This window comes from Lepidochelys olivacea, assembly GCF_965140295.1.
Source record: "Lepidochelys olivacea isolate rLepOli2 genome assembly, chromosome: 9".
In the NCBI taxonomy this organism is placed as follows: domain Eukaryota; kingdom Metazoa; phylum Chordata; order Testudines; family Cheloniidae; genus Lepidochelys; species Lepidochelys olivacea.
Window position 1 is genome coordinate 79,946,118 of NC_140419.1, and position 12,116 is coordinate 79,958,233.

General features: G+C 45.1%; 1 protein-coding gene across 1 annotated transcript; it reads right to left on the reverse strand.

Moving 5' to 3' along the window:
- Positions 1–1,657: 1,657 nt before the first annotated feature.
- LOC311525866 (G-protein coupled receptor 83-like) lies at positions 1,658–9,945 on the reverse strand. Its single transcript, XM_084638266.1, has 4 exons — positions 8,510–9,945; positions 5,869–5,994; positions 3,403–3,536; positions 1,658–2,355 (listed from the first exon to the last, which is right to left on the reverse strand). Exons 1-4 carry the CDS (start codon positions 8,888–8,890, stop codon positions 1,731–1,733), a joined length of 1,266 nt encoding a protein of 421 aa, XP_084494392.1. The 5' UTR covers positions 8,891–9,945; the 3' UTR covers positions 1,658–1,730.
- Positions 9,946–12,116: the final 2,171 nt, after the last annotated feature.

The following is a 12,116-nucleotide window of genomic DNA, read 5'->3' on the forward strand; positions in this document are numbered from 1 at the left end:
TGTTCACACCTCAACTGCTAGAAGGGGCCTCATCCTCCCTGATTGAACTAACCTTGTTATCTCTAGCCTGATTCTTGCTTGCATATTTATACCTGCCTCTGGAAATTTCCACTACATGCATCTGAAGAAGTGGGTATTCACCCACGAAAGCTTATGCTCCAATATGTCTGTTTGTCTATAAGGTGCCACAGGACTCTTTGCCACTTTCACAGATCCAGACTACCACGGCTACCCCTCTGATAATTGTGGAAATTGACATTTGGATGACAGACAGTCAAAGGCCCACCATAGCTCTGAAGTTTACTAGCCAAGCTATGAATAGTTCAGATACACCTTTGAAGTGCCTTTATAAAAATCAAAATACTAAATCTATACCTGTAAATAATTTTAATCTGATTTAGGAAAAACCCCAATTAGTGACAATAATAAACCACAATATTGGTTTCCTTAGCAAATTGATAGAGGTGAGAAGTGCTAAATTGATATAGTCCTGGAGTCTGTAAAGTCTGATATTTGTCCAAAGAGCAGGTACAAATTGGATAACAGAAATGTAAATTCCTCCATATTCTTCACAGACACCTTGGTAAAAGCACTTCAACCATAATCTAGAAGGGTGAGAGAGAGAGAGAGAGAGAGTTTAGACTCCATAGCCCTTTCAGTCCCTGGGCTCTCCGTTGACTGACAAGATTGCCAATTGCGGTGGTAAACTCTGTGTTGTGGACACCTGTCCACTGGGAATTTTACTGAGATCACCAGCTCATTTCACATAGGCCAGTGAAGAGCTGTTGAAAGGCAATGACTTTGCCTCACTACTAACCTGTATTAGAGTCAAATAGGCGACTTAGTGGTTGTAGGTATGAAAGGCCTCATGGAATGAAATATGCTATGAACTTTTGAACAAAAAATTATATTTGTATGTGTGGAGAATAGAAAAACCTGGCATAGTAGAAAAACTGAGAAATCCTCAAACAATTTCCTTTTACGTTTTGATATAAGTCCTGTACTCGACTGAGACTCAGAAGTCTTATTTGCATGTGTTTAATCTTGAGAGCACATATTAAACTGTGTGCGACTATAGATAGGAGTCAGTTTCATCAGTTCCTTAATTCTTGTAAATTACCTCACCAGAGACAATTTTGCTTGATCAGAGATTGCAAGATAAATTTTCATTTGTATTTTGTTGCAGCTACTAATAATCTTTATGACCAAAGGAACTGTATTTGTTTTATTCTCGGTGTATTTTGTATACACCTAGCTTGTGTTCTCATTTGATTTTTAAGATCATCTTAAATGATATTGAGAAGCACTATTGTCTGTGGTGAAGGAATAAACACTGCACAAAGCAGTTCAGAATAATCGATTGTCTTGATTTAAGATTACTTTTTGAGTGACAAACATAATATACTGGATGTGCCTACAGGCAAAGTCCCTGGGTCACAAATCCAAAAGTGGTTGTAAAAGTTACAAATCAGTCTTGAATAAATTATTAATAAATCAAAAGTATTAAATCAATTTAGTTTGTTCATTTTCTCCATAAAATAAACTGTCACCCCAAAGTATATATAGTAGTAATTAGGTGATCTTTCTCCTAAGTTTAAAGGCTCTATATCCCATTACCCAGTCTGTGGAGTTGCTCCTGATTGTGATTGTAATTTAATACAAATAAATTAATATCTAGAATTTTCTAGATTCAGGACGCAGGGAGCTCCATTGACTATCAGTTCAGTGGCTTAGCTCCCTGTCACAATTGGCTGGACACTGGATATGTCTGTCTTTGCAGAGTTTCTTTGGGAAGATGTTCTTGCTTTCTGAGAGCAGCTGCCCCTTTTATAATGACAATTCTCAGCCCAGGCGTGCCTGAAAGGAGGAGAGATGGACTGCAGTGCGTGGCTCTGGGCTGCATTCTTTCTCCGGCACACACACAACAGGGACTTGAGCTCAGAGCGGAAGCTCTCATTGAGCCAGCAGTAAATGAAGGGGTTGTAGCAGGTGCTGCTCATGGCGAACCAGTGGAAAGCAAAGTACAGAGCATTGTTGCTGTGGATGGCCTTGCTGGAGATAAGCAGCAAGTAGCAGTTCAGTGGGAACCAGCAGACAGCAAAAACCACCACCACCACCATCAACATCTTCAGTGTCATCTTCTTCTTCCGCTGATGGGCAAAGTATTGCTCCATGGTGACGTCTCCAATGGCATTCCTTAGCCAGAGCTTCTTGGCTACCATTGTATATGTGATGGAGATCACAAGCAAGGGCAGGACATACAAGAGTACAAAAGTAGTCAAGTCCAGGTACTTCCAGAAGAGATCAGCAGGAGGAGGGAAGCTGGGGAGACAGACCATTCGTATAGTTCGGTTCCTGGAGCACAAAAGGAGAAAACCCATCATTTCCACAATCATAAGCATGTAGTACAAAGGAGATAGGCCCCTTATAAAATACCTAGAGGATAGCTGGGCACATATGATATATATGGGGTTCTCAAACTGGGGGTCGGGACCCCTCAGGGGTCACGAGGTTATTACATGGGGGGTCGCAAGCTGTCAGCCTCCACCCCAAACCCCGCTTTGCCTCCAGCATTTATAATGGTGTTAAATATATTAATAAGTGCTTTTAATTTATAGAGGGGAGTTGCACTCAGAGGCTTGCTATGTGAAAGGGGACACCAGTACAAAAGTTTGAGAACCACTGTGATAGATAGAGGAATTCATTCAGTTATGTGGATTAGTGCCTCTTTAAGTGAATAACTTCAACTCAAATTTGGCCCAAAATGTAGATTTTATTTACTTTTTTTTTAAAAAAAAAGAAAAACCCCAAACTTTTATTAAAGCTTCACAGAAATAAACAAAAACCCTATTCCAATTTACATCTGTCAATTCTAATGGAAATAGTTAAAATGATCCTCCCTCTGCAGTGTCTGCTGCACTGAGAAAATAAAGGTGGAACCTGACTAATAGAATCATAGAATATCAGGGTTGGAAGGGACCTCAGGAGGTCATCTAGTCCAACCCCCTGCTCAAAGCAGGACCGATCCCCAATTCAATCACCCCAGCCAGGGCTTTGTCAAGCCTGACCTTAAACACTTCTAAGGAAGGAGATTCCACCACCTCCCTAGGTAACGCATTCCAGTGTTTCACCACCCTCCTAGTGAAAAAGTTTTTCCTAATATCCAACCTAAATCTCCCCCACTGCAACTTGAGAAAATAAAGATAAAAGTGACTCCTTTGATTTTCATTGAACTTTGGAGAGAAACTCAAAGTAGAGGTATGCTGCTTGAACTAAAAGTTTTCCCGTTGTCAATTTTCAGCTAGTTTTTACTAACAGAAGAAAATAAATGTGTATGTTTATAATTTATGTCTGTTAAATTGAGGGAGTTCCTTAAAAAAACACCCTGTTTATACATCTTACCCAATATAAAATCTTGCTAGATTCTGGTAGATGGCATGGGGAAGGGAAAAGCAGCTGGCCATAACCCAGATTATAATGATGCAAATTCCTCCTTTAGCAATTGACATCCGGGGTTTCAAAGGGTGCATTATAACCTAAGGAGGACAAATAGTTCAGAGCATGTTAAATCTTCTCATAGCAGGCTTTAAAAAGACTCCATTTGAACCCTTCTGAACTGATAACAGGACTAGCTGTTCAAAAACATAGATTATTTCTGAAAACCAATGTACCGCATCAGCAACTGGACACTTCCCTCACACCTCTGTTGCTGAATTTAGAAGCAGCTAGCAAACATGTTCACCAAGACAACAGCACCAAGTCAGCACCAATTACTATGGGAACAGATCAGGCTTTAGTTGTAAGTGATGGTAATGTAACTTGGTCATGTAATAATGATGCCCACATTGGCATTCAGTTGATGTGAAAAAGATTTTTGCTGATTTGATGACTGTGGGGACCAATTTTAGTGTCTGGCCCATTGAAGCCTACTTCATTTACATCAGAGCTGTGTTTAGCCCCAGTCTGTGTTGGCGATGGTGTGGCACAAATTAGTGATGTGTGTGTGTGTGTGTGTGAGAGAGGGGGGGGGGGGAACAGCTGCTTTATTTTCCACCCTCCTGCTCATTGCTTTTGCTGCTGAAGGAAGCTCACAAGAATCATGGTCTAAATGTCACCCTGACTGCTATTCTTTCAAATGCTATTATAGCTTTGCATTGTGTAAAGACCTGGAAAGCAAAACTGATGCAAGCCTTCCACAGCTGAGGAGGCCTGATCTTGTGGACTGAGCGCAGGGTTGTAAATAATCCCAGCTCTGACATTGATTCCATCTGGGCTCTAGAGCAAGTCACTTCACTTCTCTGGGCCTCATTTTTCGCCATCTGTGAAGCAGGGATGATGATACCTGCTTCACAGGGCTTTGGAGAAAGATATTTAGGGTGTACAGTGCCTGGAAATATAAAGTTCTATATAAATACAAGTTACTAGAACAATAGCTTGCAACGCCGAGAAACACACACTCTGTGCTACCCACAAACACAGCTTCAGAGACCAGCAGTGATGACCTTTGATCAACACAATTCATAGATTATTATGTTGACCACCGACAATGAAAAACGCCTATTTAAATCATCCCAACCATCTCTTTGCTAATGAAGGTTTCTTCCCTCCACTATTTTCTTGAGTGCTTTTTCAATTATCAAAGTCTCAAGTGATAATAGAGCTCCTATCACTTCTTTTGAGCATCTGCTCCACACTCTGATACATCCTAGGATTAGAAAATAAACTCATTTCAGTAAATGACTTTTCCTTGCTCAGTTGCATCCTTACTCCTAGATATATCCTACTGGACTATTGTTAAACAGTTTCACTCCTGAGCTACTTAAATCCTGCCAATATTAGAGGAAGTTATCATGTTCTCCCTTAGTTAAACTAATATGTATGAATTGCTAGCAAAGCTCGGCAGTCAGACTAAGGCTCTGGTTCTTATTTCCCCAACCATTTGCAATCTTTGATCATGCAATATGTAAAATATGGGATTTCAAAACCTTTTTCTTGTGAAATGCAAATCTTTGCTCTTAAGTGTTATAGTGCTGGAACTTCTGGTGATCTAAGGGGGAAATTTATTAAAAATTAGCAGTTTAAAAAAAACAAAACAATTTTCCAGAAATTGCTTTCATTTTCTCACAGCAGCTGGCATACACGACTGACAATCTGAGCACTTAGCGGGGTCCGTTATTCTTTTGGAACTTCGTCTAACTGTAACATTTGTCAAGTGAATTTCCTTTTTCAGTTATAGCTGTTAATATTAATTCCAACTGTTCTAGAAACAATGGCAACCCACACCCGAGTGCACTCTTGTGCAATTTAATGTCCTAATGCACAATATTTAGGGTCAGAAACAATAGTCTGGATTCAGTCAAATGCTAAATTATATTATCATCCATGGAAAGGAGTAGGTTTGAACTGATGATGTCTGATGCAACAAAACTGTAGAGGTCTTTTTTCCTTTCAGTATTTGCAGGGAACAACTTTGTAAGGGAAAAAATGGGTCCAACTTCTGCTGAATGTACAGGAAAATGGTACAGTTCTGCATGTTGCCAACTCCACACACCCAAAAATCATTAGTTGGGCAACAAAATGTCATGAGTGGCTTAAAGAGCATGCAAATTTTTTTTTAATTATTTTTTAAATTATTTTTATATTTTTATTTGCTTTCTGGGTTTTGATCCTTCAGGTCACCCTTGGGTCATGTTTTCAAGCCTTTCTCCACAACCTTAATGCCTAGAACTTTTTTTTTTTTTAAAATAAAAGATGTTCATGAAATCACAGGGTGCCAGGTGCTGGGCTTTAGAGAAAACAACCAGTATTTAACCTGTTAAGGTATCCTTACATTTGCTAGAGTTTAAATTTAGGTTATGTGATGCATACCTGGTGTCGATCCAGTGCAATGGCTGCCAGGGTAAGGGCAGAAACATGGACAGAACAGTACTGGACAAACCGGCTTATGTGACACATCAGCTTTCCGAAGACCCAGGTACTGCTTACAAATCGCACCTGAAGAACAAACAATATTTGAACACACAGGCCATGTCAAATGTAGATTAAAACAATAGGTATCATCAGTAAAATCAGATGGTGAATGCAAAATGAGGATAATAAAACTTGCCTTCCAGGGTTATTGTGAGAATTAAATAGTTAATATATTTATAAAGTTTTTGTTAATATACCATTCCCAGTTTTGCAGAAGGGTAAACTGAGGCCACAAGGGGATCAGAAGGAGCGTGTAGCAATAGCAAACAAACAAATCTGTCACAGCCCTGCGTGAGCGGGAGCCATGCTGTTGATACATGTGTGAAGTCACTGGAGTTATACTATTGTAATCAAGAGGAGAACTGGGCCCTCTCAGCTGATAAAGCAGATAACACTATAACACTAACTACCTTCCTCACTGATTTTAACATTGCATTTCTTATTGTGGATTATTTTATGGAGCATGTGGATGCTATGGCTAATCACATTGACATCAGTGGAATGTAGATATTTTGAAAATGGTCTCATGGCGTCATAAACTGTCATGGAAAGTAGTGCATGAAGCCTCCTATTATTCCCAATGAGGTTTTGTTTGTCGGGGTATGTCTATACTATCCACCGGATCAGCGGGCAGTGATCGATTCAGCGGGGGTTGATTTATCACGTCTAGTCTAGATGTGATAAATCGACCCCTGAAAGCTCTCCTGTCGACTCCTGTTCTCCACCACCGTGAGAGGCGCAGGCAGAGTTGACAGTGCAGCGGCAGCAGTTGACTCACCGTAGTGAAGACACTGCGGTGAGTAGGTCTAAGTACGTTGACTTCAGCTACGTTATTCACGTAGCTGAAGTTGCGTAATTTAGATCGATTCCGCCCCCTTCCTCCCAGTGTAGACCAGGCCTTGGTGTTTGAGCAACAACTTGTGCCAGTCACACTATAACAATCCTATGCTGCTTCAAGCCGGGTGCAAAGTCAATGTAAGGATTTTTTTTGTGGGGGAGGGTAATTATAATTATTACTTGTTTCCAGCAATGTCCCAAATGTGCTAGGTGCTGTACAAACATGAAAAAGGCACCATTGTTCCCCTACAGAGTTTACACTTTAAAAAAACGTAGGACAACTAGGATGAAAGTAAGAAAAGGTAAATTCAGACTGAACATTGGGGAAGTTTTTTTGATAGTGAGATTACTAGACTGTGAAAGTCTCTCAGGGGAAATGGGGGAAGCTTTATTATGTGGAAAGAAATGGAGTACTAGTGGCACCTTAGAGACTAACCAATTTATTTGAGCATAAGCTTTCATGAGCTACAGCTCACTTCATGCATTGAGCTGTAGCTCACGAAAGCTTATGCTCAAATAAATTGGTTAGTCTCTAAGGTGCTACTAGTACTCCATTTCTTTTTGCGAATACACAGACTAGCACGGCTGCTACTCTGAAACCTTTTATTATGTGGGATATTTAAAGAAGCCTAGACAAAGCCTTCCAGAATATATAGAAGGGAAAATTATGCATTAGCATGCAGTGGACTAGGTGGGACTTTAACCCTTCCCTCTCCTTCTATTCTTTTCTTTCCACATCTCATTATGAAAACAAATCTAATCTAATCCCAGAACTAATAAATGTAACCACACCAAACCCAGGAGTTCAGGGGTCATATTCCCCACAGCATGGGAAGCCTATACAGTCTGTGTGAAGTGGCCCTGATTCAGCACAAACCCACCCGTTCCCTCTGAAATTAACCTGTTTCTTAGGGACCTTAACAAGGACAGACGCTGCTTATTCAGTTTACACAGGAAACTGAGTGTACTTCCCCGTGCAAAGCCTTCCCCTCTTCTTCATCCCTAGATGAATAATAGGAGTAAGACACCTCTGTCTCCCCCTGAATCCTGCAAGAAAGTCGGGCTCACGCTCCACAGCCTTATGCACTCCTCTTGGGATGCAGCGACTGCCAAGCCCGGCTCGCTCCAGCAGGAGAGAGAGGGGGGAGACTGTGAGGCAGGACGAGGTGGACAGATTCCTGTGAGGCACAGGGAGAGGGACGAGGTGGAGGAGCTAAGCCTGGTCCCTACTTGAGCAGGCAAAGCAGGGATACTTGTTTTATGTCCTTTACAATACAGAAGGTGAGGGAGAGCCGAAAGAAAAAGAAGCACGCTCTGTTCAGGCACTGATTGCATACCCGCTCCTGCCCCCCCCCCATCACAAACACAATTCACACACCCCTCCCAGAGCCCTGACACACAATCTCTCTCTCTCTCTCACACACACACACACACACACACGGGCATTTTGCAAACCTAACAGTAACGGATATGGGGCAGGACTAGGACTCGCTTTCCACGTTAAGTCTCCGAAGTTACCTTCCGACCACCTCGCTATAAACCTCTCTGTGGCTCTCTCCCGTGGCAGCGCTGGAGCGGGCAGCGTGTTCCCACCGCGAGAGGGGGAAGGGGCCGGCGGGGCGGCAGGGGGCAGCGGCCAAGGCAGAGTTGCTCCCCCAGGCAGTGAGCCCCGGGGAGCTGGGGCGGGTGCCGCGCTGCTTACCAGCGTGAACGGCGTGTTCAGGAGAGTGATCATGATGTCCGCGATGGCCAGGTTGACAATGAAGAGGCTAGTGGCCGAATGCATCCTCCTGTTCTTGATCACCACGTGGCAGACCAGGATATTGCCGAAGAGCGAGATGCCGATGATCACCGAATAGGCCGCGATGAGCAGCGCCTTGACCGTCCGGCTCTGGGACTCCCCTTCGTACCGGGTGCCCCTGTCGAAGTCCCCCATGTCGTCCAGGTCCAAGTCGCCGTGGAAGAAGGAGGATCGGTTGGGGAAGCCGTAGAGGGCGGAGAAGAAGTCGGAGCCATTGCGGTCCTGTGCCCGGCGGTAGGGTTTGGAGATGTACTGCAAGGGGAACCACACGTGGCTGCTCATGGCTTCGAAGCAGCGGCGAAGTTCCCGTGGAGCGGAGCGATTCCCCTCCGGCCCCCTCCTCTGCTAGGCAGGGCAGTCCGGAGATGGGAGCCGGGGCGAGAACCCCGGGGCTTGTTTAACCGCGGCAAGCAAGGCCAAGTCTCGGTCACTTCGTCTCCGGGTTTAGGAGCTCCGGGTTTCTACCTCCAGCTGGGCTGCTTCGCTCCTTTGGGGGCTTTTCTGCTTCTTTCCCACAAACTGCCCCCGCAATTTGCTCCCTTGCTTTTTCACATACTCCATTAGTCGGTCACATTTCAGTCTCCCACACTGCTTCTTGGATGCAATGTCTGCCCTGGAGAAGCCCCCCGATCCCAGGGGCCAGTGCAGCCCTTCCCGCTTCTATCAGTCCTTGCAAGCATCCCTCCGCTCCGCACTGGAAGCGGCGGGCATTGACTGGGGCTGAGTGGTCCCCGCTTTCCCGGTTATATGCAGCAGGCTGGATGACTCGCTGCACGTGCGATAGCCAGTGGGGGTCGCCCTCTCCCTGGCGACTTGCCACTGAGGTGGATTTTACAGCCCCACAGACGGCCGGGGTGGGGGGAACGCGACAACTGCAGAGTTGCAGACTGGCTGGAGCGGGTGTTTGCAATGCCCTGCCTCCCTCTCTCCCACCGCCCCGCGCTACGCACCGCCAAGCCCCGTCCTTTCGCGGACCCAAAGCGCTCTGCCTCTCGGGGCTCCCCCGGTGGCTGCCGAGCACGGAGTAAGAACCTGAACGGGGCCAACCGAAGACAGGGCTCAGTGAGGAAAACTGATTTGTTTTTATTCTCTCCCGGGAAAGAAGCAAAACCGACTCACACACACACACCCCCGCCCCATCCCGATCCTGGGCAGAGGGTGCCCTTAGCCCAAACCGGCCCAATGCTTGGGGGAAGTGCACATGTCAAGACGACCCTAGCCAGAGAGACTATTCTGGCTATGGAGTCGGTCATGTAGACGTGCCAGTTCAGGTTTGTAACCTTCTAATTCCTCCTCTTCTTTTCCCCTGCTTCCCCCGCCCCAAGCACACAGGTTAGGCAGGCAGGTGCAGTTTCACTTTCCCAGGGATTAACTCTGTGCTGCTGTCTGTCTGTGGATGCTGCTTCTCAAAAGCCCCCTGCCCCAAATGGCAAGGGGGGTTATAGTTGTAGTTGTTATTATATTATCGATGATATGGTAGAGCCCCGGCCAAGGGTCAAGCCCCTCTGTGCTAGAGACCCTGCACACAGTAATTAAGGAAAAAAGCCATCACCCCCAAAGAGTTTACAGTCCAGGCCTATGATGAGAGACTCAGCAAACAAGCAGGGGAAAGGACAAGGTAGCAGTAAATCTGCCATGTTGAGTAAAACAGGCAGTAGTCACAGCATGCCCACTGCTAGCTGTCCTGGAGTGCTTTGTGGACATCCCAGCAAAGCGGAGTTTTTAGAAGGGATCTGAAGGAGGGTCAGGGACAGATTTCATGAGATGCTCCTGCGAAGCGTTAAGAGCAGCATGAAAGTGTTTGTGAGAAAAAAGGACTAATAGGTGATGAAGGCTGGCTGGCATAGTTGGCAGAGCAGAGGAGGAAGATGACACATATTAGAGTTTATAAGTAAGATGAAACTGAAGTGTGAAGATTATTAAAGTAGCTTGTTTCTAATGTGGTGGAGAAAGGGATCCAAGGTGAGGCATGCAAAGGTGTGGTGGGTGCTGTAGTCAGAGTGATGAACAAAGATGACCTTAACAGCAACATTTTAAATGGACTGGAGGTGGACAAGCTTGTATTTGTTACGGCCAGAAGAGATGGCAGTTATTGAAACACAAGGTGGTTTTAGTTTTAGCTGTGTGGACTGAGAGCCAAGACAGAATATTAGAGAGGTTGTGTAGGAAGAAGTGGCAAGATTAAGACATGGTCTGGATGTTTAGGTCTAGAGAGAGTGCCAGCTCAAAGATAACACTTAGATTATGGACAGAATAACCAGGAAAATGGTGATGTTGGCCGCAAAGACTGAGCAAGGTGGGATTGATCTGAGAGGAAGGATTAAGAGTTCACTGTTGGCCATGAAAACCTTCAGGTGACAGCAGGACATTCATGAAGAGATGTTCAAAAGGCAGGCCAAGATTTTAGTTTGGACAGACGGAAAGAGGTCTGGAGGAGAGAGGCAGATCTGGGAGCATAAAGATGATAGTCAAAGGGGTGTTTTTGAATAAACTCCCCAATGATAGACTGTAAAGGGGAGAATGAGCCAGGCCACGGATGAATGCTTGTGGGCCCCCTTAGGAAGGCTGGAGAGGGGATGAGGAGGACCCATCAAATGAAACACCAAAAGAGCAATTAGAGAGGCAGGAGGAGAATCTGGAAAGACAGAGTTACAAACACCAAGAGGACCGTATTTCAGGAAGAGGTTTTCATTGGTGGTGAAGGAGAAGAGGTGGTGTAACATGGGGAATTCAGCAAGAAGGAGGGAGAAAGCAGGTTCAGGAAGGGGAGGGGAGGGCAAGGTAGAACTTTATCTGTACAAAGTTCTGAATTGCACAGCCCCCTACCTTGCTATCAGAGAAGCTCTTCAGTTTTGATCCCTTGACGGGAAAGTTTCTCTGTGTCAACTGGGACCTGTTATGTGGAGAAGAGGAGTGGACCAACTAAAAAAGATCCTGATTCTTATTTGCCAGACAGTGATTCTACAAAGGGCCAGAATACAGAGCTATATACAATTTGGAACTGAACAATACTGTTAATATTTTTGTTTCCCTTTGAGATTGGAAGGTTTCTCTGTGTCAGCCAACATGAGTGGGGGTACGAGTGCATGCCCTCACAGCTACACCCCAGGAGCAGAAACCTAACATCTCCCCACTGCCTCAGCACCAAGAGGGGAAGAGACACTGGTCCCTGCCAGAGCTGCAGCAGCTGTGTAGAGCTTGGGAAGGGTGGAAGAAGGCTGACCTTGAGATTCCCACCATTCCTGGAGTAGCAGGAGTAGCAAGGGGCTAAACTGAACCTCCTCTTTCTCCCACTCCTGTGCTAGGCTCCAGCCAATCCATAAGCCAGGAGTTAGTCATATGACTCCTGGACCAGTTATATAAGCCCCACAAATGGAACAGCAGCTTGGTCTGCTCAGTGTCACTCCACGGCTTGGAACTTCCTGCCTGATGGTGGCAACAGGCTCCCCTGGCCTTAGCCTGCTCCAGCCCTACTCTTGCTGCTGCCCTGCTCCTAGTCCTGCTCCAG